General features: G+C 38.7%; 1 protein-coding gene across 5 annotated transcripts in view; it reads left to right on the forward strand.

Moving 5' to 3' along the window:
* The window catches only part of KDM2A (lysine demethylase 2A), a 105,134-nt gene that overhangs the window by 59,174 nt on the left and 19,150 nt on the right, over positions 1-26,810 (forward strand). For 4 of the 5 annotated variants that reach the window (XM_036859421.1, XM_036859422.1, XM_036859425.1 and 1 more), the window contains 10 exons: positions 2,177-2,315; positions 3,079-3,157; positions 3,559-3,605; positions 8,305-8,483; positions 13,710-13,816; positions 14,185-14,278; positions 15,488-15,641; positions 16,501-16,616; positions 20,536-20,662; positions 23,094-23,488. In XM_036859421.1, coding sequence (XP_036715316.1) covers positions 2,177-2,315; positions 3,079-3,157; positions 3,559-3,605; positions 8,305-8,483; positions 13,710-13,816; positions 14,185-14,278; positions 15,488-15,641; positions 16,501-16,616; positions 20,536-20,662; positions 23,094-23,488 — 1,437 coding nt within the window. The remainder of the gene's footprint in view (positions 1-2,176; positions 2,316-3,078; positions 3,158-3,558; positions 3,606-8,304; positions 8,484-13,709; positions 13,817-14,184; positions 14,279-15,487; positions 15,642-16,500; positions 16,617-20,535; positions 20,663-23,093; positions 23,489-26,810) is intronic. The other variant, XM_036859426.1, reaches the window with a different exon arrangement.

Genomic DNA, 26,810 nt, shown 5'->3' on the forward strand with positions numbered 1-26,810 from the left:
GTTGCTGCACGTGGGCTTTCTCTAGTTGCCCCGAGCGGGGGCTATTCTTCGTTGCAGTGCGCAGGCTTCTCATTGCAGTGGCTTCTCTTGTTGTGGAGCACGGGCTCTAGGTGTGCAGGCTTCAGTAGTTGTGGTGCGCGGGCTCTAAAGCGCAGGCTCGGTAGTTGTGGCGCACGGGCTTAGTTACTCCGCGGCATGTGGGATCTTCCCGGACCAGGGCTTGAACCGTGTCCCCTGCATTGGCAGGCGGATTCTTAAGCACTGTGCCACCAGGGAAGCCCAAGAGTGTTATTTGGTTTTTTGCCAAATATGGAAAAGATATCAGGTATCTATCAGTGTTTCTACCTAAAACTGGTAAATTGAATCTTGCTCTCCTCTGGTGTGTAACAGTCAATTTTATTTCCTGTAGTTTTTATTTCTTATGACTTATTTCTGCCCTTTCCCTGATCCCATTCCCTAAGAGACCTTTCTATAGTGTCTCATTTTCTTATGTGTTTATATAAATTCAGGTGCCATGTAATCAGTTCTAGATCATCAATAACTTTAAATTCCAGGTTTGGTTGTTCTTAGCACATACTGGAGTAGGGCTACTTTACCATTCATTGCCTCCCACGTGAATTGTCCTACGTGTATGTATTCAAGAAACTTCGACAAATTTTAACACTGGCTAAAGTAAAATATACCAAAAGGTAAATTTGCAGCATAAGCAACGTGTTATCTTTAAAAAAAAAAAAAAAAAGCTTACAAGATTATTCACATACCATAAAATTCACCTGTTTAAAGTGTACAACTCAGTAGTTTTTAGTATATTCACAGAGTTGTGCAAACATCACCACTATCTAATTCTAGAACATTTTTAATTGCTCCCAAAAGAAACCCATACTGTTAACAGTTACTTTCTATCTCTCCCTCTCCCCAGCCCATTGCAAACATTAATCTACTTTCTATCTCTGTGGATTTGCCTCTTCTGGACATTTCATGTAAATAAAATTATGACTTTTTGAGGGTGGTGACCGAGTCTGGAGCTGCCCCAGGAGCCGGATCTGTCGTATCCTCTCTCTTCCACTTCCTGTTGCAAACAATAAAGGGCGTTCGTACAGTAAAAAAATAAAAAAATAAAAATGTGATTGTGGTCTTTTGTGTTTGGCATCTTTCACTTAGCATGTTTTTAAGATTCTTCCATATTGTAGCACATATCAGTACTTCATTCTTTTTTATGGCCAGATACTATTCCATTGTGTAAATATACCACATTTTGTTAATCCATTCATCAATTGATTGACATTTGGGTTGTTGCTGCCTTTTGGCTATTATAAATAATGTTCTGCTATGAACATCTGTGTACAAGTTTTTGTATGGACGTGTGTTTTTAATTCTTTTGGATATATACCTAAGATTAAAATTGCTGGGTCATATGATAACTTACTCTGTGTTTAACTTTTTGAGGAACTGCGAAACTGTTTTCCAAAATGGCTGCAACATTTTACATTCACATCAGCACTGTTTAAGGGTTCCTGTTTCTCCACATGGCCTCCAACACTTGTTATCGTCTACCTTTTTGATAATAGCCATCCTAGTGGGTGTGAAGTGGTGTATCGTTGTGGTGTTAATTTGTATTTCCCCTAATGACTAATGATCCCGAGCATTTTTCATGTGCTTTTTGGCCATTTGTATATCTTTCTTTGGCAAGACATTATCCTTAATGCTAAGTATTGATGGTCTGCTGTTTGGAATACTATTGTTTAGATTAACTTTCTTTATCTGCTGTAAAAGAGTTTCTGTTTCATTAATTCAAATGTTTTAGTCTATTCTTGAAGGTTGTTTTAGAAAGCTAATCTAGAAAGAGCCTTCCCCATGAAAAAATTATGTTTTGTATCCTGGCCTGTAATGTCTATGAAGACAGTTTAAGCAATGATAGACAAATAAAATGTTTAGTAGGCCCGATTTGGTCATATTTTCGTTGTAAATTTATATCTCTAGGCTCAAAGAGTTAGCAGTGGTAAAATTTACAAGTAGGAAGCCTAGTGACTCATTTAAAATTTTGTACATTCTGAGAATATTAGCTCAACTTTAGTTGAGAAAAAGATCTATAAGGCAAGGAAAATTGATGCTTAACATAGCAACTGAAAGGCATGAAAAAGTACGTGATTTCATCCTTATGTCCCTCTCTCCCCAGCGTGGTACCATGCGACGACGCTATGAAGATGATGGCATTTCAGATGATGAAATTGAAGGAAAAAGAACTTTTGACTTGGAAGAGAAACTCCACACCAACAAATATAATGCAAATTTTGTTACTTTTATGGAAGGAAAAGGTCAGTATCATTTGGGTTTAGACCTGCAGCCCCTTGATGTAGGAAGTTGTAGACTCTGGAAGCTGTGGGCTCAGCATCTCTGCAGCCAGAATACTGCCTGTTGATGCTGTGATGCTATTTATCTGTATTTTCTCTTACTACTCAATGCCACTCATGCACACACGCCCCACCCCAGTCCTCCCACCCTGTGAGTCATTCTCTGCTATATTGGAAAAAGCAAGCGTTTATTAGGGCAAGAATGTTGGAATTTTCCCCTAAAGGCCTCTTCCTTCTTCTCCCATCCCTTGGTTTGGGTTTAATTAAGAATAGTATAATAAAAATCCTTTTATGCATGTACCTGCCCCACCAAAACTGAGCTCCACGTGTATCATGCAGCTTTGTTCCTTGGCAAACTGACAAGGATGTCATGGTATGTATTGTAGTGGACAGAGTTACATATTTAGGCTATTAAGTGACAGGGTGATGATTTCTGCTTAGGATTTATGAGATGACTCAATAGTACGATCCCCTGTTGGTTAAATTCTGAATTACTGTGGAAGTAAAGATTTAGCAAACCCCTTGAGCCCTGCTTCTCAGTGTGCTCTCCCTATACCTTAGGAGATGCTTCTTCATAACAAGCATGTATTATCTAACAGCAAAACTGTATACACAGAAATAGCAAATACCATCTCTACTTTATTACTTAGGATCCTTTTTATGGTCCTTTTGTCTTTTTCCAGCTAAACCTTTTGCCTTTCTAACAATTGTTTTCCTATGGTGACAGATTTTAATGTAGAGTATATCCAGCGGGGTGGCTTAAGAGACCCTCTGATTTTCAAGAACTCCGATGGACTTGGAATAAAGTAAGTGTTTGCTGTTTGATTGGATGTGGTTGCAAAATGGCCACGTTACACCCAGGGCTATAGACAATGCAGTATTGATAATCCAAGGCATAGATCATTGAAAATATCTAGAAGTGTGTTGTTATAGGTAAGTGAGAAAATATAGATGAGCTATAAAGAAAATAAATTTAAATTTCCTAAAATCTACCACCCTGAGATAATCCCTGTTAACCTTTTCTCATATATTCTTTTTTCTTATGTATATATGTACATATATATACATTTATATTTAAAATATATTTTAATCCTCAATATGAAGATTGATATGTCTTGACTGGGGAGTTCTTAGTTCTTTAAGAAAAAAACTCACCTGACTAGAGTAGTTGTGCTTCCCATTATACTTACTAGTGTTTGTTTCATAGGATGCCAGATCCAGACTTCACTGTGAATGATGTCAAAATGTGTGTGGGTAAGTATTAAACTTGAGGCCTTTGAGTGTCTTTGAGGCAAAGATCTAAGATTTACAACTGAGTCTTAAATCTCTTACTGAGATTTAAGGCTTAGGAACATTGAACTATATATTTGATTGAAGTATATACTACTTGAAATAGTTTCTTGATTAGAAACTACTGTTTAGCAACTGAGGATTTTCTCAAAGGCAGTTATAGAAGTTGCTTCATTTAGTACTACTCATTAGACATACAACATCTGAACATCTGCTTCTTTCCTACCTACTATTTTTATCATTGTGCATCCTTCCTTCTCTCCATGAAGAGCCTACCTTCCAGGGCAAAATTTCAAAAGTGAAATTTTATATCTCTGAGCCAAGAATGAAACTTCATTTATAATTCTCTTCCTTTCCCTAAAAGCCATGGAGAAATTTCCAGGAAATTTTCACCAATGCTACATTTGGTAACTTGGCTAAGGTTTGAAACTTTGTAAGCTGAGAAGTAGATTCATTAAAATTTCTCTTCATCAGTGATTGGTTAACTTGAGTCTTAATCAGAATTGTATTTCTTTTCTTTCTTCTTTTTTTTTTTTTTTGGCTGCACTGGGTCTTCGTTGCGGTGTGCGGGCTTCTCTAGCTGTGGCACGTGGGCTCTGTAGTTGCAGTGTGCAGGCTTAGTTGCCCCATGGCATGTGGGATCCTAGTTCCCCGACCAGGGATCGAACCCTCATCCCCTGCATTGGAAGGCAGATTCTTAACCACCGGACCACCAGGGAAGTCCCAGATTTGTATTTCATTATATTGAAAGTTTAGAGAGAAAAAGCAAATTAGAACAGTCTAATTAAAGAAGAAAACTTCCTGGGGTCAGTAAGGGTTTGGTCAATTTTTTGCAGATCATTGGTGTTCAGTGCGGCCCTGAGACGTGCCAGGATCCTTAGGAATTCAGAGATGGTTATTCTCCTATACATGATAAGGCAGTAAAGTGGATTAAAATATTTTAGAAATGTTTCTGGCAGGACATGAAACAAAAGAAGTTTTCAGATGCTTTCCGCCTAACACTACAACTTCTATTATGTTTTGTCCTCTATGCTGAAGCTCCAGTGCAGTCTCTCCCTTTGAAATTAAGTATTGCAGTACTGTCTCTTGGCCACTTGAGGGCTCTTTTTAGACAGCTGGATAACTTCCGTTTATCCAAGAGATAAATGTCCTAGGTAGAGGAAGTTTCTCTAATTCCCTGTATTTTTCACTCCCCTACCTGTTTCTATGTTAGATTCCAGCTATCTGCCTGTCACTATGTATTTCCTATTACTTAGCACAGTCTCTGGAGTATAGTAGATACTCAGTAAATCTGTTTAGTAATTAAAATGCTTTCCTACTCTTCACAAGGCAGGGTTCTCAGGGGGCCTCAGAAAACCTAGTACTTGAGTTCTTATCGGTCCATCGCTTGACTTTTTTTTCCTAATGGACCTCCAGGAAGTAATTCCTTGGATCCACAAGTTAATGGACCACCACAGCTTTTCTCTATTGGTCAGGCATTCTTAGGGGTTTGTGGTCCACAGATGACCTGCAGCATCTGTGATACTTGTTAAAAATATAGACTTCTAGATCCTGTCATAGACTTACAGTATCCAAATTTCTGAGCTATACAGCTATAAGGACTGATTCACTCACTAGCCTTCTTTTGCATTCCTTCTCACTTATCACTTTCTCATGTCCTCAATATGTTTTCTGCTAATAATGGTCTTTAGAGCCCTTCCTAACCTTATATTTTCCAAATAGACCTGTGGATGGTCTCAGATATCTTTGTTGTGATTTAAAATAAAGCAGTGATTATATTTAAACTGACAGACTTACCAGAAATTTCAAATGATGATTGTTAAAATGCAGTGAACAACATATTGGTGATTACAATAACCCATTATTACTAAATGTACTTTGGCTGATCCATTCTTCTTTTCTACCTAAAGTAGAATGTTACATCTCCAGTGTCAGTTCATGTCCCCAAAAGATAGTACATGTGTTCTATTGTGTAAACTTTATATAATGGGATATATTGATTTTAAAGTGTGGACTCAAACAAAACTGGCTGGTTTCAAATCCCAGCTCCACTAATTACTACCTGTGTAACCTTGAGCAAGTTACTTAAATGTGAAGAACAGTGTCTGGCACATAGTATGTGCTCAGTAAAAGTTAGCTATTACTATGACTGTCATTATTTTATCTGAGTGCTCTGGTAGCATTGGCAGAGTGGAACTGTGTTTGCCTTATCTACATTTCTAAAGGAAAGCATTCACTTTTAATTTTTTTTTAAATTATGGTAAAACACAAATAACCTAAAATTTATCATTGTAATAATTTTAAAGTATCCAACTCAGTGGCATTAAGTATATTCACAGTGTGCAACCATCACTAATACCTACTTCCAGAACTTTTTCATCACCCCTAACAGAAACTCCATACCCATTAAGTAGTCATTCCCTGTTCTCTCCTTCCCTCAGGCCCTGGCAACCACTAATCTACTTTCTGTCTCTGTAGATTTGCCTATTTTGGATATTTCATGTAAATGGAATGATAAAATATGCAGCCTTTTGTGTATGGCTTCTTTCACTTAGCATAATGTTTTTTAGGTTTATCTATGTTGTAGCGTATAACAGTACTTCATTCCTTTTTATGGTTGAATAATCCATTCATTGTATGGGTATACCACACGTTGTTTTTGGTTTTGTTTTTAATTCCTTAGTTTTTCATTTATTTATTTGGTTGCACCAGGTCTTAGTTGCAGCATGCAGGCTCCTTAGTTGTGGCATGCATGTGGGATCTAGTTCCCTGACCAGGGATCAAACCCAGGCCCCCTGCATTGGGAGCACAGAGTCTTGAACACTGCGCCACCAGGGCGGTCCCACCACACTTTGTTAATCGATTCATCTGTTGATGGACATTTGGGTTATTTCCACCTTTTTGCTGTTGTGATTTAGAGCAGCTAAGAACATTCATATGTAAGTTTTTGTTGGAACACTTGCATTTGATTCCTTTGGATATATACCTAGGAGTAGAATTGCTGGATCATGTGGTCATTCTCTGCGTAATTTATGGAGGAGCTACCAAAGTGTTCCCATAGCACCTGCACCATTGTACATTCCTGCCGGCACAGTCTGATTTCTCTGCACCCTTGCCAGCCCTTGTTATTTTCCCTTTTTCAAAAAATTTAAATTGTGGCCATCCTAGTGGGTGTGAAGTGGTATTTCAAGACAGTTTTGATTTAGTGTTTGCCTTTTCTTCCAAATAATGAAGAGTAGGTTCAATCCGTTGTCTTACATTATCAGTTATCTTTTTATGTGTATTCTGCCATATCTGCTTCATTATGGCCATATTCTTGTCCTCTTGCCTATTATGTCTTATCTCTAACTAGACTATAAACTCCTTGAGGCAGGGGACCAGGTCCTAACACTACTTGGTATATCCACCAAGCCAGGTATATATGGTAGGTGTTTGTTAGTTTCTTACAAATTGAACAGTATTCTTAATATTTCAGGGGCATCTTTTTATTCTCTCTCTCCCCTCCTTGACCACCATTTTCTTAACTTTTTTGGTGTACTGCCTCTCCATATCTTCTCTTATGCTGTTGCTTCTGCTCGGAATTCTCTCTGTTGAATCTTGTTGAAATTCTATTTATTCCTCCAGGCTCAACTCAAATGTTTCTTCTTCCCCTTCCTTTTTTTCTTTTTTTTAATTTATTTATTTGGCTGCATCAGGTCTTAGTTGTGGCATGCGGGATCTTCGTTGCAGCGCTCAGGCTTTTCATTGCGGAGCGCGGGCTTCTCTCTAGTTGTGGCGCGTGGGCTCTAGAGTGCACAGGCTCAGTAGTTGCGGCACGCGGACTTAGTTGCCCTGCGGCATGTGGGATCTTACTTCTCCGACCAGGGATCGAACCTGTGTCCCCTGCATTGGAAGGCAGATTCTTAACCACTGGACCACCAGGGAAGTCCCCCCCGCCCCTTTTTCTAAAATCCTTCTCTGGTCAGTCTAGTTTAAAAAAAATTTTTTTTAATTTTTCTTTTATTTTTACTGCTGTTTAACTGAGCACCTTTTTTGTGTCAGACATTTTACCTCATTGACTAAATCCTCACAATGGCCCACAAGGTGATATTATTCCCAAGTTACAGAGGAAGATATTAAGGTTCAGAGAAGTTAAATAACTTGCCTAAGTAATATTAGAGCTGAGGTTTAAACTTGGGTCTCTGGCTCTGAGGCTATTGTTTTCTCCCCCCTGCTATTTTATGCTGCCTCTGTGACATTCTGCTTTTTGTTGTGGTTGTTATAGTTGGTTGAGAATCTGATGCACATCTTTGTATCCATTAAGATGTCTTTATCATTCAGTAAATATTTATGGAATGAATGAAATTTCTCATCTATGAATGGTACTTAGTATTTAGAATTGTTAGGATTGAGTGAGATATTGAATATAAGATTCAATGCCTGACCATATAGTAAACATGCCATAGGGAGTGATTGTTGTTTTTAATATTAACCATTGTCTTTGTCATTCTTTATGATTTGATTTTCTGTTGATTTCCTTGAAAGTGATAGCTATAGCCTGTCTATTAGTGAACACTGTAAAGAAGAAAGGATAGTTTGTTTACTTTCACTTGTGTCTATATTCTTAATATATTTAAGGATATTAGTGGCTCAGTAGAGATGATCAATGCATCTTTCATGGCAGGGAGTCGTCGGATGGTGGATGTCATGGATGTGAACACACAGAAAGGCATTGAAATGACCATGGCTCAGTGGACACGCTACTATGAGACCCCAGAGGAGGAGCGAGAAAAACTCTATAATGTCATCAGCCTAGAGTTTAGCCACACCAGGCTGGAGAACATGGTGCAGCGGCCCTCCACGGTTAGTCTAATCATTTTCTCCACATTGTCTTTGTCACCAAGAGGGTTGATTATACACTGGGAGAATTTATAACTTCTTAAACATACCAGGATAAGGATGAACAAGACAATTTGATAAGAATAACTTGTATTTTTAGAAGGTTCATCATTTTCCAACATCACTTAGTTTTTGATAGGGAGAGGCCATTCTGATAATTTAAGAACATTGGCCTTTGCATGTAATGGAGAAAAGTCTTAAATTCATTCTGATAAGAACTGTGAATAGGAAGTTTGCCTAATAAATTTCTATCCTATAGGTTTATACTTGCAGAGATGCTTGGGAGAAAACTGATTTAGAGCCAGGTGATTGTATGAGATGGTTTCTTGAGTAGATTCTGTTGGATGACTAGTAGCAATAAATTGACAACCCATCCCGAGGGGAAGTTAGTTTTTGATGCTTAACTTTCCTGAGGTAGATACTGATTTAACCCATCTCTTATGAAAGTGGCTGTCTACAGGATGCTGAGAACACTCATTTCCCTAAGTGGGATTGGTTTCACTTTTAAAATATACCTAGTTATTTTTCGACCACTTTTGTTCCTGTCTCAGAACTCACTTGAGTCAAGTATTCCACCTGGAACGGTGGAATTTGGAATGTACTAATGGAAAAAATGTACATTTTTTTCGAAGTCAAGTAATCAGTGTTTTATCCTATCTCCATTTAAATTATCCTAATTGTACCCTTTGACTTTCAAAGTTGAAATGTGGTATTAATTGGTTATAAAACTGTTTTATATATACATTTATATACATACATAACCTTCAACTTACTAGTTAGTTGCATTGTTTTTATCACTAACACATTGGTATGTACAGACCAAAGGGAAAATGTTGTCAGTGTTATGTGAAGAGACAGTATAACTTTTGTCATTGTTTCTTGTTATTGGAGGTGCTACAACAAATACAGAATTTCTCAAGAAAACTTTTCCCCCCTAAAATGACAAAAATCCTTTTATATTAATTGTCATTTGTTTGGTCATGTGGAAATACAGGAAGACAGGTGGTTAGAATTTAGCCTTGTTATTAGCCTAACAAGGTGAACTTAATAAATAAAGAATTCAATAAGAGAGATAGTAAGAATCATAATAACATTGTTTATAAATGTGTTCCTTAATATTTTTAGAATTTCAATTTAAGAGTAGTAAGATTGTAGCTGTGAAAGTAAAACTTGGCCTGGATCATACTTTTCCATTCTTAAAATTTAGAAATGTGTTATTCACACATGAAGCCTTCTTTGTAACATCCTTAATTTATTCATTTTGCCCCTAGTTTTAATGATAAAAGTGCTACATCATTTTATAAAAATTAGAAAAGTACTCCACCATTAAATGGAGGAATAGAACCCATGGAAGAGCTCAGAAATAGAAAATTTTCTAGAGGGCAGAGAACAGTGCACCAGTATCTTCTAGAGACCTAAAACAAGTCCAGAAAGATTGAGTGAGCTATTATTACCAAAGTCACCTCCTAAAAGGAAGCAAGCTTTTTATGACCTTGCTATGTAAGCAGCAACATTCTTAATCTACTAGGGTGTTATTTATTTACTGGGGTATTTTCCCCCAAGGTATATCCCTCCATTTATTTAGGTCTTTTCTAATATATCTCAATAATGCTTAATAAAAAACCAACTTTATTGAGGTACAATTGATATACAATAAAGTGTACCCATTTTAAGGGTACATTTCAGTGAGTTTTGACAAATGTATTCATTCATGTAGTAATCTTTTACATAAATTACATAATTTCTTGTTCATTATGATCTTCACACCTTCAGAGTGAGCTTATTGGTTTAAGTGCCTGTTACATGCTAAGTGCTGTGCTTAGGTGCTAGAGGTACAGTGGAGAACAAGATCATTCTTGTCCTCAAAATGCTTAGAGTCTCATGGAGAAGAAAGACCAGAGAATTGGCATTTATAGAAACTACAATGTGGTAAGTGCTTCAAAAGTGAATAAGTACGGAATGTTGTGGGAGCCAGTAGGAAGGACCCACCTAACCTAAACTGGAGGAGAATTGGGCGAAGTTTTTTGGAGGAAGCGGTACCTAGGCTTGACATGAAAGAAAAAATGAGGCAAAGAGAAGGAAGACCAGAATCCCAGGCAGGAAGAATAATATGTGCAAAAGTAGGTGCAGGGAAAGTAAGGTGGGCAACTTTTTTTTAAATAAATTTATTTATTTTATTTATTTATTTTTGGCTGTGTTGGGTCTTTGTTGCTGTGCACAGGCTTTCTCTAATTGCGGCAAGCGAGGGCTACTCTTCCTTGTGGCGCGCGGGCTTCTCGTTGCGGTGGCTTCTCTTGTTGCGGAGCATGGGCTCTAGGCACACAGGCTTCAGTAGTTGCAGCACGCGGTCTCAGTAGTTGTGGCTCGCAGGCTCTAGAACACAGGATCAGTAGTTGTGGCACATGGGCTTAGTTGCTCCGCAGCATGTGGGATCTTCCCGGACCAGGGCTCGAACCCATGTCGCCTGCATTGGCAGGCGGATTCTCAACCACTGCACCACCAGGGGAGCCCAAGGTGGGCAACTTTTAAGTTCCCATTGTGGGTGGTAGCATAAAGTGGGATTCTCTAGTGAAGAGAGAGAGGTGATTTCTGCTGTCATCCCAGCAGTAACTGAGAAGGAGATGAAAAATAGCAGCAGATGTAATGTGCAGATTTGTTTGGTGATGGGGAAATTAGTTCGTGGAAGGCCATGAGCTGTTTTTGCACAGTGTATGAATAGATTATGTCTCAGGTATTGCACTTCTTGCCAGTTTGGCCCTGTATTAGTACAGGACAGGTAGAAACTGTGATTATCCCTGCTGGAGACTTGCTATCATATGGATGAGGCCATTTAGCAAAAGGCCTATCCAGAGCCTAAAGATTAACCTAAGAAAAAAGTATGAACACCTTACCATAATATTCTCTTGATAGTCAGATAATACCCAATAATATCAAATAAAGGGAGGCCAGAGAGTGACTTATTGCTGCAGGTGAGAAATTCTAGCCAGAGAAGTTCATCTATCTCTGAGTGAACACTTGACAAAAAATACTCATGTGTTCCTAACTTTTCCTCTCCCTATCCAGATACAAGAACTTATAGTGAGTATATTGAGTGAGTCACAGTTTTTCTTTATTCTGTTAAAGGCTTTCCAAAGGACAGTACCAGGAGATGGAAGAAAACTAGCCACTACATTAAGAGAGCAGAAAGTAGATTTTGTTTGATTGAAAGAAGAATCTGGGGCTCATTCAGTGTTCTTAGGCCCAGTGGCTGCTTGGTTAAAACTGTTGGATCCCTGAGTGGAAATTCTTTGAAATGGGGCAGCAAGTTAACCTTCATAGTTGTTCCTCATCTTGCTTATTTAAACTTGCATATTGGGACTTCCCTGGTGGTCCAGCGGTCAAGACACCGTGCTCCCTATGCAGGGGGCCTGGGTTTGATCCCTGGTCAGGGAACTAGTCCCACATGCTGCAACTGAAGATCCTGCATGCTGCGACTAAGACCCAGCGCAGCCAAATAAATAAATAAATATTTAAAAAAAAAACAACAACCTTGCATATCATCGGTGACCCCTTCCAAACACTCTCCCACAGTTTACATCTGAGTGTCCACTGGACATTTGCCTCATATCATTACGCACAGATTGTATGCATTTATCTAGATCTATGTTGTAAGGAAATAAATGATCAAATGTTTACATACATAAGTTGTAAAGCTTACCAGGTACATGTTTTTTATAGCCATAAGTTAGATAATTGGAACACCAGTGCTATGCTGAATCCATGGTTATTTGACTCACACTTTATCTACCTAAGACTGTTTCTTGGAGTTCAGTGGTTGGGTGCAGTCATTTGAAGGTACAGGGCACCTTACAATTCTGTGTAAAGTGTTTAAATAAGTTCATACTGTTTTCATTTCTCATTTCTTTCAGCACATATTGGATTGGCCAAAAAGTTCGTTTGGGTTTCTCTGTACGATGTTCTGGAAAACCTAAACGGACTTTTTGGCCAACCCAATATTTAAAACAGATTCCTGGACTTCCCTTGGAGGTCCAGTGATTAAGACTCCACACTTCTACTGCAGGGGGCACGGGTTCGATCCCTGGTCAGGGAAGTTCCCCATGCCGCATGGTGCGGCCAAACAGATTCCTAAACTCTGATGACATTATTTCAAAAAAATTTTAACATGTATTTACATGTAATCCTCACAATATTCCTTTGTGGTAATTATCCTTATTTTACAGATAAGTTCCAGAGGCTCACATATGATCTTCAGAAAACAAGATAGACCTGGAACTTCTGATTCCTAACCCAGTAGATTCTATAGCACATTGCTCATGCAAGCTACAAACCCCTACTGGAATTCTTTTCTCCTCCCCTCCCCTCCCCCCTCCCCTCCCCTCCCCTCCCCTCCCCTCCCCTCTCCTCCCCTCCCCTCCCCTCCCCTCCCTTCCCCTCTCCTCCCCTCCCCTCCCCTCCCCTCCCTTTTTTTCTTTTTCTTTTAAATTTATTATCTTAACCATTTTTTTTAATGATTTTATTTTTTTAGATTTATTTATTATTTATTAATTTTTGGCTGCATCAGGTCTTTGTTGAGGCACGCAGGATCTCTAGTTGAGGCGCAGGAGCTCAGTAGTTGTGGCACACGGGCTTAGTTGCCCCACGGCATGTGGGATCTTAGTTCCCTGACCAGGGATCGAACCCGCGTCCCCTGCATTGTAAGGCAGATTCAAAAAAATACAGCTGATTATACTTCTCTCCTCTTCTTTTTTCTTTTCTCTTCTCTTTCTTTCTTAAATGATATCTTAGCTGCTCTAACAGTATTTATATCTTTTGGTAAGTTTATAGGTACCTTCCAGACAGTGCCTTTTATTGGACCAAAAAAAAAAAAAAAATTACAGCTGATTATACCAGTACTGACACAGAAGAGAGGGCTTGGTTGGATACTACTGCATCATTTAATGACTTTGTTTTGATTAGTGCTACTTTTATGATCATGCTGATGGAACCATTAGTCTTTATTTTCACTTAATAATTATTTCTAGAATGTTTGCCTATTGATCCTAAGATTCACCAACATATTATTTGTTTGCTTAAAATTAAATTGTAGTCTTTCAGTGTGTGTTTTGAGAATTTCTATTTTTCTTGACTTTAGAATTCTCTTTAATCCCAACCCTTCCTTTGAAGCCTAAATGTTCCTCCTCCTTTTTAAAGGTGGATTTCATTGACTGGGTAGACAATATGTGGCCAAGGCATTTGAAAGAAAGTCAGACTGAGTCAACAAATGCCATCTTGGAGATGCAGTACCCTAAAGTGCAGAAGTAAGTGGCTTACCCTGCATTTTCCTCAGTGTGCTGTGGGAGACCAAAGTGATAGCAAGAAATGGTTCCTCCCTTCGGAACCTTGCTCTGGGTCCCAAGTGATCAAAAAGGTGAATTATTTAAAGAGTAGACTTTAGTTCCAAAGGGAAGAGTGTATGTAAGAGTACCATAGCCCATGATGACATAAAGACAAAAAAAAGTATCTTCTGATAATATGATGGCTTGAGATTGCATTCCTCTCACCGACTGGAGTTTATTAGGTGGAAAATAGAGGGAGTGGAGTACACAAGGGGAGAGTGTGGCATTGTGGTGGGAAAAGTCCTCTTTTTCTCATCAGTGCACTAATGCTACTGCTTTTTTTGGGTCAGGTACTGTCTGATGAGTGTTCGAGGCTGCTATACTGACTTCCATGTGGACTTTGGTGGTACCTCTGTTTGGTATCACATCCATCAAGGGGGAAAGGTACGGTCATAGTTGTGATGGGGGTTGGAATCTGAAGCTGGTTATATGAGTTTCCTTCAGTTCCTGCATGCTTCATATACCCTGGAAACGAGTCTATTAGGGGATTGTCCCCACTCGTATCTGGAGAGAATTGTAGATTAAGTTGACCTTCTTGGCTAGAGTCCAGTAGGAATTAGTATTCATCTAGTCCATTCTTATTTTACCAGTATTGACACCACTACTTAGTAAACCTCAATGGTCCTGTTTCTAGATTCCCAAAACAGAATTCTCCAAATGAAGGCAAGGAACTGGTTTTAGGAGGACAAGATAATTTCTCTACATGAAAGTGTAATAAAGTAGTAGAAGGGAACACAAATTGTGGGTAGATTCACAATGAAATCAGCAAATTGGGATCCAAACCACTTTTCCCTATATAGAGGCATTGGTCTGAAATGTAGCCATAGGAAGCCTTTAAGTCCTGTCAGAGGATATAAATAGATTTTGAAAGATTATCCTCATTCATAGAGACCTTTGTTCCAGCTTCTCAGAATGCTTCTGAATGCTGTGCAAGAATGGAAATGTAGAATTAATATCAGAGGTTTATAGTATTACTATATTACTATTATTATAGTATTACTCTTATCGTTACCCTTTTTTCTCGTAAGAAGTGAAAGCATTTGTGAGAGAAAAGTAGAACTGGAATGAAAACAGATGATGCTTTTAAAATATGAGGGCCGAATCTAGAACAGCTGTACCTCCAAATCCAGAGTCATTTTGTTTACTTTGGATCCATTTAAGTGGTATCTTAAGTTCTGTCCTTTCAGTCTTGGTTACTACCTTGGAATAAAGCAACTCAGGCCTGTGTTTTGGAGGTAGTGTACCTAACTAACTATGCTTCTTAGGACCATTTAGGCCAGCCAGCGAGGGGCAAATAAGGGACTGCCTAGGTGACAAGCTAAATGCCCTCCTTCTCTCTGAGTCCTGTATAGGTTCCGGGTTCTACAATCAAACCCCAGGGAAGCCCTAATGCTGTTTGATCAAGTGGAGGACAAAAAAGGTTTACTTCCTTGAGGCCTCTAGAATTTCCCAAATGGTCAAGTTCTGTAGGCTGGGAGGATTGCTTGTTTCTCTTCTACCTGTTGGTCTTAAGTTTGTACCTGTTTATCAGTTGAGGGAGACGACTGGGTCATGTCAATGGCTGTTAACAGACTGAAGTTTTTTAACTCACAGGTCTTCTGGCTCATCCCCCCTACAGCCCACAACCTGGAGCTGTACGAGAATTGGCTGCTGTCAGGGAAACAGGGAGACATCTTTCTGGGTGACCGGGTGTCAGATTGCCAGCGCATTGAGCTCAAGCAGGGCTATACCTTCGTCATTCCCTCAGGTAAGCAAGATGCAAAAAAGTGGGTTGTCTACTCTAGCCACTTTCTTTTCTTAAAAATAAATTGATAGATTACCACCAACACCAAGAATGGTTATGATGCTGGAGTGGGCAGAAAACAATGGCGTGTTCTTTCTTGTCATTACTGAGTAGATGCTAAGAATTTATCTTCTTTTTTAAAGTCTATGATTTTCCACTAAGAGTATGTATCAGAATTGCCAGTGGCGGCTTTTCAGATCTACATGTTTGAGCCCCACATTAGCCCTAGCTCTTCAGAATCCTAGGGATAAGACCTGTTTTGCAGGTGATAAACAGCCCCCTATTAAGAACTACCTACTCTGCTAAGGGATAGCTGTGAAGGCTAGAGTGCTAAATCAGTAACAGTTTTTATCAGGTAACTAAGTTCCAAAATAAGTACTTAGAGGGAGCATAGATTTTGGAGTCACAGACCTGTATTAGAATTCTGACTATGCATTTACCTGCTAATACTACTTTGGTCAAATATTTAAATCCCTATCTTATTTTGTTGTGAGGAGTAAATGACAATACATGTAAATTCTCTTGTACTGAGCCTGGTTCATATTAGGTGCTCCAAAAAATGCAAGCACCGTTTATTGAAAGTTTGTTATAAACACTTTACATGTACTTTCTCATTCAGTGCTTACCAACCACACATATAAAGTATAATTTATCCTGGTTTTATAGAGGATATTGGGGCTGCAAGAGATTAAGTAACTTGACCAGCCGTGAAGAGGCAGAATTAGAGTAAAAAGTGAGATCCAGAAGTCTTGTACTAATGCTCTGAGAGAGCCATGTTACAACATGTGCTTATAGCCACTGCCCTCCATTCCCTTTCTTCTAGGCTGGATTCATGCTGTGTATACTCCTACAGACACATTAGTGTTTGGAGGCAATTTTTTGCATAGCTTCAATATCCCCATGCAGTTAAAAATATACAACATTGAAGATCGGACACGGGTAAGTAACTCTATGTAATAATTGGATTTGAAGAGGTTTCTTATATCTTTCTTTACTCTGCTTACTATGTAACACTCAAACTGTTATACTTTAATATATAAATGTGTATACTGCCTTTCTCAACTGGGGTTCTGTGAGAGAATTAAGCCCTATAGAAAATGATTTGTGTGTCTTGTTTTGTCAGTTTTCCATAGGATATTACATAGCTGATAAACCATTCTGGATCTATAGGGGGAAAGTTACATGCAGTGGATACGTTAAGGCAAGAGTTGGCAAACTTTTTTTGTAAAGGATCAGATAGTAAATATTTTAGGCTTTGTGGGCCATACAGTATCTGTCACAAGCACTTAACTCTGCCTTGTAGAATGAAATACTTAAATAAGTGAGGATGGCTCAAATAAAATAACATTTTATTTATGGACACTGAAATTTGATTTCATATAAGTTTCTCATGTCACAAAACCCTCTTTTAGTTAGGTTTTCTTCCCACCCCAACCCCAGCCATTGAGAATGTGATATGTTAACAACTGGTGAATCTTGGAGACGCTATGGAAGTCTTAGTGGTACTGCTCTTTAAACTTTTTGGTGGATTTGAAAGTTTTCAAAATCAAAAATCAGAAAATAACAATTAATGAAGAATTCACAACTTTTAGAAGGAGTAGTCACTGACCAATTTACTGTGAACATGATCAGTTAACCATTTTGGTACCTATTTTGAAACATTTATTCTGGTTGGAGCTATTATACTATACATTAGATATAAGATTGGTATTGTTGGAGTTATAGGGATTGCCCTGTTAGAATTGAGAGGATGCAGTGCTTTTTTTTTTCTTTTTTTTTTTTTTTAAAGAGAACCATCTCTTTTTTTTTTTTTTTTTTAATTTTATTTATTTATTTATTTATTTATGGCTGTGTTGGGTCTTCGTTTCTGTGCGAGGGCTTTCTCTAGTTGTGGCAAGCGGGGGCCACTCTTCATCACGGTGCGTGGGCCTCTCACTATCGCGGCCTCTCTTGTTGCGGGGCACAGGTTCCAGACACGCAGGCTCAGTAATTGTGGCTCACGGGCTTAGTTGCTCCACGGCATGTGGGATCTTCCCAGACCAGGGCTCGAACCCGTGTCCCCTGCATTGGCAGGCAGACTCCCAACCACTGCGCCACCAGGGAAGCCGGATGCAGTGCTTTTTAAATAAATTTTATAGAAGTGAACTTCTGCTTGTTTGTTAAAGTAATGAAACTACAGAAAACAGTAAGTAGTTTAGTAAGTTTTAAGTTATAGTAACAGTAAAAATAGTTTAAATGTTTCAAAAGAGAAAAATTACATAATTTCATAGTAAAATACTCTTATTTAACTCAAAATCATTCTAAGAGGTAATACCACCTACACTGCTGTAAGATTCAATCTGAAAATGTTTTTAAAAAACATTCCCTTTTTTGGCTAAAAATAGCGATTATACCCATAGCTTAATTGTTTGCTCAGTTTGAGGGAAGAAAGGGAGAATATATATTCAATGGCGTAGGTAAAATGAGCACCTTATCTCTGCATGAAAAATTTCCTTCAGACAGTTAAACTGGTAATAACTGATGTTGATTTATCTGTCTAATTTTCCTGGACTTTGTTTATCAGAAAATGTCAAATTTCAGTATCTTAACTGCTATATTATTCCATTTTTCCTAAGAAGGGCTTAATTCTTTCATTCCAAATAGGAACCCTTCCGTGTTTCTATAACATTTCATTGGGTCCTCTACATATGTACACACAGAGCTTTTTTTTTTTTTTTTTTTTTTACTTTCTACACCAAGCTTTTACATTGCCAATACCAACTTGACATATGTTTATTATGTTACTAACTTCTATAAACTTACAGAATTTAACTTAAAAGAGAATGTGTAGAGAATGCTTTAGGAAAGAAATATAAAGTGTTGTAAATTTAAGACAATGTTCTGGTTACTTTTGCCATGCCAGTGTAGAAATATACTATTTGAACTTGATTGTTGGTAATTATTCTATTGATAGCTCTTAAAGGCTCAGTAATTTTATAATGAGTATTAAAATTTTTTCTTCCAAAAACATTCTAACCCAGTCTTAGAAGTTGCTGTGCTCTGTGGTGTCTAGCAGCGTAGGTAAAATGTAATGGCACAGTTTGGGTGTGTGATGTCTTGGCTATTATTAGTACAGTCTCTTGAGTTCCAAGTGAAAAATCAAAAGTTTAATGCCCATTTTATATTTTATTTATTTATTTATTTTCTGTCAGTATTACTCCACTCTCAACAGAGTCCCAGAGGTTTTAGAATTTTGGGTTGTCCTGAACTTTTAATAAAGACCTTTCAGAAAAGTGTTAATAAAACTTAAAAGGTGAGCAGAGAAGCCCAGTATATTATGTTTAATTTGGGGGGGATCAAGTATCTATTAATTCTTGTGTTCCCTCCTACTGTACCAGAAGTAAATTAATTTGATTTTCAAATAAGGGTGGATAAACCTCTTATAGTTGTTAAAGATGTAGTGGCAATAAGAGACCGAGATTCAGAGCCTGAAGCCTCTGCGTTTTAAAGCTAATGAAAAGTACATGTGTCTCCTGCCTTGCAATGAGGAAAGTGATCTCCTCATTCCACAGTGATGCCCTGTGACCTAGTGAAGGGTTCTGAAAAGGAACTCCCATCTGGGTCTCCTTGATTGGGGAAGACTGCCTGACATGGAGCTTTGAAAGGAGGTGGGAACATTTTCAGGAGTTACATATTCAAAACAATCCTAAGAGTATTGTTTGCCTTATCCTTTTGAGAGATGGCCTCTCTAAAAGAAGGCGGGCAGAATATACAGACATACCTCAGAGATATGGCAGAGTTGGTTCCAGACCACTGCAATAAAGCGAATATTGCAGTAAACTGTCACATGAATTTTTTTGGTTTCCCAGTGCATATAAAAGTTATGTTTACATTATATGTAGTCTGTTAGTGTACAGTAGCATTATGTCTTAAAAAAAAGTAGATACCTTAATTAAAGTATACTTTATTGCTAAAAAAATGCTAACCGTCATTTGACAGTGCAGCGTTGCTACAAACCTCCAATTTGTAAAACTCAGTAAAGCAAAAGCACAATAAAATGAGTTATGCCTGTATTTAGGATAGTCCCCATGGTTGATCTTCCTCACTCGTTGATCCATGCTGATTTGCCATTTCCTTGACTATGGTAGATCTAAAGGGCAATTATTTTTATTATAATTCAGCTGGAATAATTTCATGCTACTTTTGGGGAGAATTGGAAAGAAGACTAAAGATAGCAACTGATTAGGCCACGTGGAGTAGTAACCTGATTTGTGGACATACCATCTTGGTAGACTACAATGTATGAGACAGGCAAGCTGAGAGTTAATAGTGGGGGAAGTACTCAGTCTCATGTCCTAGACTAGATATAGCTTGAGAATGCATCTCTAATCATACTTTCATATATGTAAGGACATAATAAAAACATATAACTTTATCTCGTGTCCTGATTTTCCATTATATTCTGTGTTTCATGGCCTTCTGGTTCAGGGTAAAACCATAGTAAAGGCAAGAGTGGTTGGTATGCCTTTGTATCCTAAGAACCCTAAAACAATTTTCTCAATTAAGTATATTGTGTCTTACTAACATTTTACTCTCTGTCTCGAAACTTGTTTTTGATGCTTTCCCACTCAACAAGACAGCTTCTTGATAGTTCTAAATGGTCTTTCCAAGTACCTTTTATCTTCAGTGATTATTTCCCAAGACCAACATTTTCTAAGTTGACAGATCCACTTAAGTTCTTGCTCCACATGACAACTTAGGTTTACAGGTTAACTGGAGAGTGTTTTTCCTGGGCTAATTATTGCAGTGATTGTTTGTTACTCTCTTTCCTTGAAAATTGTTATCAGCTTGATTTTTTCATTATTTTTTTCCTGTATAGGTTCCAAATAAGTTCCGCTATCCATTCTACTATGAGATGTGTTGGTACGTGTTAGAGCGCTATGTGTACTGCATAACCAACCGTTCCCACTTAACTAAGGAATTTCAGAAAGAGTCCCTTAGCATGGGTAAGTGTTCCACCTACATGAACTTTCAAGATACTCTGCAGGACTGAGGGTGAGACTGGGACTATTCCGTAGGCTGTTGCCCAGTAGTTTTGTTTTGCTTTGTTTTTAATTAATTAATTAATTTACTTATTTATGGCTGCGTTGGGTCTTCACTGCTGCGTGCAGGCTTTCTCTAGTTGCGGCGAGCAGGGGCTACTCTTCGTTGCGGTGCACGGGCTTCTCATTGCGGTGGCTTGTCTTGTTGTGGAGCACGGGTTCTAGGCACTCGGGCTTCAGTAGTTGTGGCACGTGGGCTCAGTAGTTGTGGCTTGCGGGCTCTAGAGCGCAGGCTCAGTAGTTGTGGCACACAGGCTTAGTTGCTCCGCAGCATGTGGGATCTTCCCAGACCAGGGCTCGAACCCGTGTCCCCTGCATTGGCAGGCAGATTCTTAACCACTGCGCCACCAGGGAAGTCCAGTAGTTCTGTTTTTATAGTTTGTCTTTTTTACTTATCTACTTAGAAGTACCAAATCCATTCACTGAAGCTGAACACTGGTTACAGCTGATCCTCCTACCCAGATGTGAATTACTAGGGCTAAATGAAATATTCTGGATCTCATCTTTGTGTGAGTTGTTAGTACTTAGCTCCTCACGAAAGTAATCAGTTGGAAATTCCCTGGTGGTCCAGTGATTAGGACTCCGCACGTTCACTGCCGTGGCCCAGGTTCAGTCCCTGGTGGGGGAACTAAGACCCTGCAAGCCACACAGCGCAGCCAAAAAAAAAAGAGTAATCAGTTGTCTAAAATGTTTTATTGTATAAAGAATGGTCTTTGGCACAATAAAAACTAGGATCGTATCATCATAATTACTCTTACTATATTCCAGGCACCAAACTAAGCAGCTTATATACATTAAGTTATTATTATTACCTGTGAGGTATAGGTATTATTGTGCATATTTTACAAATGGGGACATTAAGGTTCAAGGAGATTAAAAAACTTGTTCATGATCTAAGAGTTAATAAGTGGGAAAGCTACAGCTTAAACCATGTTGGTAAGATTCTAAAATGTATTTTCTTAACATCTGTGCTTTAATGTTTCCCCAACTTCTATCAAGAGAAATATTTTATTGGATGTCAAGATAGTTTCAGTTATACATTTTTAGGCTATTCCATGCCTTAAAAATAAAGAGGAGCCAACACTGTAGTATCCTGTGGTCATATATTTAATGGAGAGTCTTCAATCCAAGCAAGATACTTTTTTCCTTAGCATTTCGGAAACATGCTCACCAATACATGAAAGCAAGATACAGAATTGTACATACAGCATGATCCTAATTTTGTTTAAAAATACATCAAGTCGGGCTTCCCTGGTGGCACAGTGGTTAAGAATCCGCCTGCCAGTGCAGGGGACACGGGTTCGAGCCCTGGTCCGGGAAGATCCCACATGCCACGGAACAACTAAGCCCGTGCGCCACAACTACCGAGCCTGCGCTCTAGAGCCCACGAGCCACAACTACTGAGCCCAGGTGCCACAACTACTGAAGCCTGCACCCCTAGAGCCGTGCTCGGCAACAAGAGAAGCCACTGCAATGAGACGCCCACGCACCGCAATGAAGAGCAGCCCCCGCTCGCCACAACTAGAGAAAAACCCGCGCGCAGCAATGAAGACCCAACGCAGCCAAAAATAAATAAATAAATAAATAAAATTATAAGGTTTACAAAAAAAAAATACATCAAGTCTTAGTCATACACATATGTATAGGAAAAGATGGAAAGAAGATACATCACACTGAGTTGTTATCCAAGGGTGGAGAGATATGGGCTGACTTATTTACTTCTTTGCACCTTCCTGTATTTTCTAAAAAATTATTAATAGTCAACATGTGTTACTTTCATAATAAAAGATCAGTTAACATTTTAAAATTCTTCTTTCATTAAAACTTTTATTTTCACTTTGTTTTGATTATCAAAGTCTTTCTTTTAAAAAATATTCACTTTGTTTTATTAGCCATGTTGCTAAGATTTCAATTCCAAAGCTTAATTTTATGGTGAAAACTTTGAACAAAACTACTTTTTAAATATGCTTCATACTATTTTTTTAAAAGATAATGAAATCCCATAATAGCCAAATTAAGTTTGAACTTGAAACTAATTTACAGCTGTTTTCATAGGTAACTTATTTCTAGCACACAGTTTAAAGACTGCACCCTTCCCAATCTTTTAAAAATCTAGTTGACTGTTACCTCAGTTGTCCTGCTAGCTCAGGATCCTATTTTTACCTGTAAATGGTTTTCAACAGTGGACAAATGGGTTGGAATAGGGAAGACCATTTTTAAAATGTGACAGCTTTGTCATTTATAACCTCAGGGCCCCTCCCATACTACCTATTTCTCTTGTTGATCACATGGCCATGTGTCATGTTCTTACTGCATTTTCTCTTCATACTGGCAGATTTGGAGTTAAATGGGTTGGAGTCTGGAAATGGGGATGAGGAAGCAGTAGATCGAGAACCCCGGCGCTTGAGCAGCAGGCGTTCTGTCCTCACTAGCCCTGTAGCCAATGGGGTTAACCTGGATTATGATGGACTGGGCAAAACCTGCCGAAGTCTTCCAAGTCTGAAGAAAACTTTGTCTGGGGACTCATCCTCTGACTCTAGCCGGGGCTCCCACAATGGCCAAGTATGGGATCCCCAGTGTAGCCCCAGAAAGGACCGACAGGTGCATCTGACCCATTTTGAGCTTGAAGGCCTTCGTTGCCTTGTAGATAAATTGGAGTCTCTGCCACTGCACAAGAAATGTGTCCCTACAGGGATAGAAGACGAAGATGCTCTCATTGCTGATGTAAAGGTAAGGGTTGGTTATTTTGCATGACAGCTATTGATCTGGCTAGGGCATTCAGTTTCTGGATTCTGAGAGAAAATTTGGGAGTTTTGGGTAGTCTTGGTTCAGCGAGAAAGAAGTTAATTGTGTGTGTGTGTGTGTGTGTGTGTGTGTTTGGGCTGTGCAGTGTTTCAATTCCTAGAATGAGGTAGTTCCCTGTTACGAAAATACTAACATTTGTACGTTCAGTTAGGACTTAAATCTAGTCCTAAAAATGCTGATTTCAGGCTGACCCTAAAAAAAAGAAGAGCCCGAGAAAATGTTTGTATTAAGAAATGTTACTTTGAACTTAAGTTACACTAAGATAAAGAGGCCTATTGCAGAACAAAAGTGGCCAATAACAATCTCTAGCAGTCTTACCCCAAGCAGATTTAGAGGAAAGAAATAGAAATGTTGGGTTATGTTGAGCATGTTTAACATATTTAGCTTCAAATTTATCTAGTATTAAGACTTAAATACATTGGGGCAACTTTTGAGAAAAGTGTCATTTTAAACATAATTCATCCTATTGCTATATCAAGTTTCTTCTTGTTGTATATTTTTCTTCTTTCTCAATAAGTCTCCAAGCATTAGTAATCTTCAAAGCCCAGCCCACCCCTCATGTATTGGTCTCAAAGAAATGAGCTTATTTTTAAGGAATCCAGATTTGAGCTGTCTGAACTGGAGAGAGTTCTATTAAATCTTTCGTTATACATAAACATTGGGGACTTCCCTGGTGGTCTAGTGGTTAAGACTCCATGCTGCCACTGCAGGGGGACATGGGTTCGATCCCTCGTCAGAGAACTTAGAACCCACATGCCACCCGGTGCGGCCACACACACACACACACAAAAGTAACCTTTAATATGAACACCAAAAAGTCTTTAAATCACTGTTTGGAATTATGTCTTGGATGCAGGGCATGGGTATGTGTATTAGAAAGCTAGTTCACCATTTGTAGTAAGTGTTATTTTTCAAACCTGTCATATAGATTGTTTTAAGCCACAGAAGAATTTATAAGGAATAATTTTAGTGACCTTAAGGAAGATGGGCGAAATATCTCATAGTACATCTTTTCCATTCCTGATTCCTGATTCAAGTTTTCCCTTGGCCACCACTAACCAACCAGCTGAGGTGCTCCCTACCTTCTGCCAGATACCTCAGGAAAGAATTCCAAAGACTGGGATAGGACCTAGACTTTTAATTTTTTTAATTTTTTCTTTCTTCGATTGACATTTTAATTATATCTTACTGTTTATGCATCAGTGAAATGGTAAAAACTTTAAGAGACTAAAAGGGGTGGTACCCTAGTGAGGTTGGTCCTCTCCATAGTGATAGAAGCTGGACAGTTGGTTTTATAGTTTGGTTTTATAAAGCTGTTCTAGACAAGGCAGGTAGTTATCATTGTGGCTTGTATTTATGGGAGGAAATAACAAAGTTCCAGGTGGGTGTGGTCCTATATCTGTAATGATTAATGTGCAGCAAAACAAACTTAGCCTACTTTTCCAGACTCACAAACCAGTTCCCAAACTCACTTCCCACCCCTGAGTGAACAAAGGGCACTTACATTTTTTCTTTTCCATTGTGATGGGACGTATATAATTATGTTTCCCTGAGACTTTGAGTGTAACATCATCTTTTTTTCTGCAGAAGTTTCTCCTTTTTTTGGCCGCGCCGCGCGGCTTGCACGATCTCAGTTCCCTGACCAGGGATTGACCCCAGGTCACGGCAGTGGAAGCCTGGAATCCTAACCACTAGGCCACCAGGGAACTCCCCAGAAGTTTCTTTTTTCATGTAGCTATTCCATCATGGATGCATGTAGGAAACATTAAATCGTGACTTTGGCGACTTATTAACTTGTATAATTGCCTTTAGGAACCCTAAGAAGAAAGATTTGTAAGTTTATCTCTCACTAACGTTCTTGTGGCCTGGGGAATCTGTATCTCTTAATTCATGAAAAAGAAAAATATCTTTTTTTTTTTTTTTTTTGAAAAATATCTTTTTAATCCTAAAGGATGTCTATAGATGGATTTGATTTCATTGAATTCAGTTGTAGGAAGTCATATTATAATTCACTAACCAGTTGTACAGGTCCAATGTCATGATAGAAATACACAAACTCCCTTAACTAATGTAGTTGAATAAGGATATTTGCAGAGGCAGAGTGGTAGGGGAAAATGTAGAAAGATTTGTGTCAAATATTAAGCAGAGTAAAAGGAGGCAGCAAGAAAGGGAATGAGTTAAGAAGAGCCATCTAAAGAGAACTGTTAACACTGTGAAAAGTGTCTAGAGAGAGCTTCCTGTTTATCAGGAATCATGGAAAATATGGCTGCCATTGCTCACTAAGACAGAGTGGCATAGAGACCAGAGCATGAGGAACGAGTGGCCCAGTAGGATGACTGCATAGACTGACAGTGTTTGAATTCTTCCTTCTCTTGTTTACCCAGTACCATAGTCAAAATGTAGCTGATAACAGAAGACAAAAGATTTAGAACCCAGTTCTGCAGGTAGTTTCACTTAAGATCAAATGGATTATTCCTACATTTGACCAGTTATATTTAATCTGAGCTTTAGATAACACTGAGTTTATGGCTTAAATACTTCAAGAATCTAAGCATCACCAAAAAGAAAAAAAAGCATTGGATTGGGTGGGTGCCGAATCACTGCACAGCTGGAGACTGCAGTGCTAGAGAACTTGGTGCTGTGGTAGCACAGAAGGCTACACTGCAGCAAAGGACAAAAGCAAGCCCAGAGTTTACCCTTCCTGCAGAGAGAGGGATTGTTTCTTGTTGTAGCCTATATGACTCTCACAAATAACTAGGAGAAGAGATGAGAGGAAAATTGGTGGATATCTCGAGACACCCGTAATTACCTATTCCCTGGGAGAAAAGTCAATTTTACTGATGTGGTAAAAGGGCTTTGAAGATTCTAAAATGTTCTACAGTGTTGAAGAAAGATCATAGAGTATAGAGTTTGAAGGGAATTAGATGAAAAATGAGGCATTAAAAAGTGTTGATTTATTGGCAGAGTTCAGGGGAAAGTAATGAGCATGTGTAAAGTCCTATTTGGGAGGGGTGTGAGTAACCTTGGCTCCTAATCTAAAATTGAGAGGCCATGTCCTTGAGAAATGTTGAATAAAGAGGCAGGACCTGGAGCAGTATGTATAGTGCAATCCCATTAATGTAAGAAAAAGTGTCTTTGTTTGTATGTGCATTACAGCGGGGCTGGAGGGGGGCCTATCAGCTGCTGACAGTGCGTCATAGCAAGATGGTGGGAGTCGGCTGGAAGACTGAAGTTTTAATCAGACTTT

The sequence above is a fragment of the Balaenoptera musculus genome, chromosome 8 (genome assembly GCF_009873245.2).
Source record: "Balaenoptera musculus isolate JJ_BM4_2016_0621 chromosome 8, mBalMus1.pri.v3, whole genome shotgun sequence".
In the NCBI taxonomy this organism is placed as follows: domain Eukaryota; kingdom Metazoa; phylum Chordata; class Mammalia; order Artiodactyla; family Balaenopteridae; genus Balaenoptera; species Balaenoptera musculus.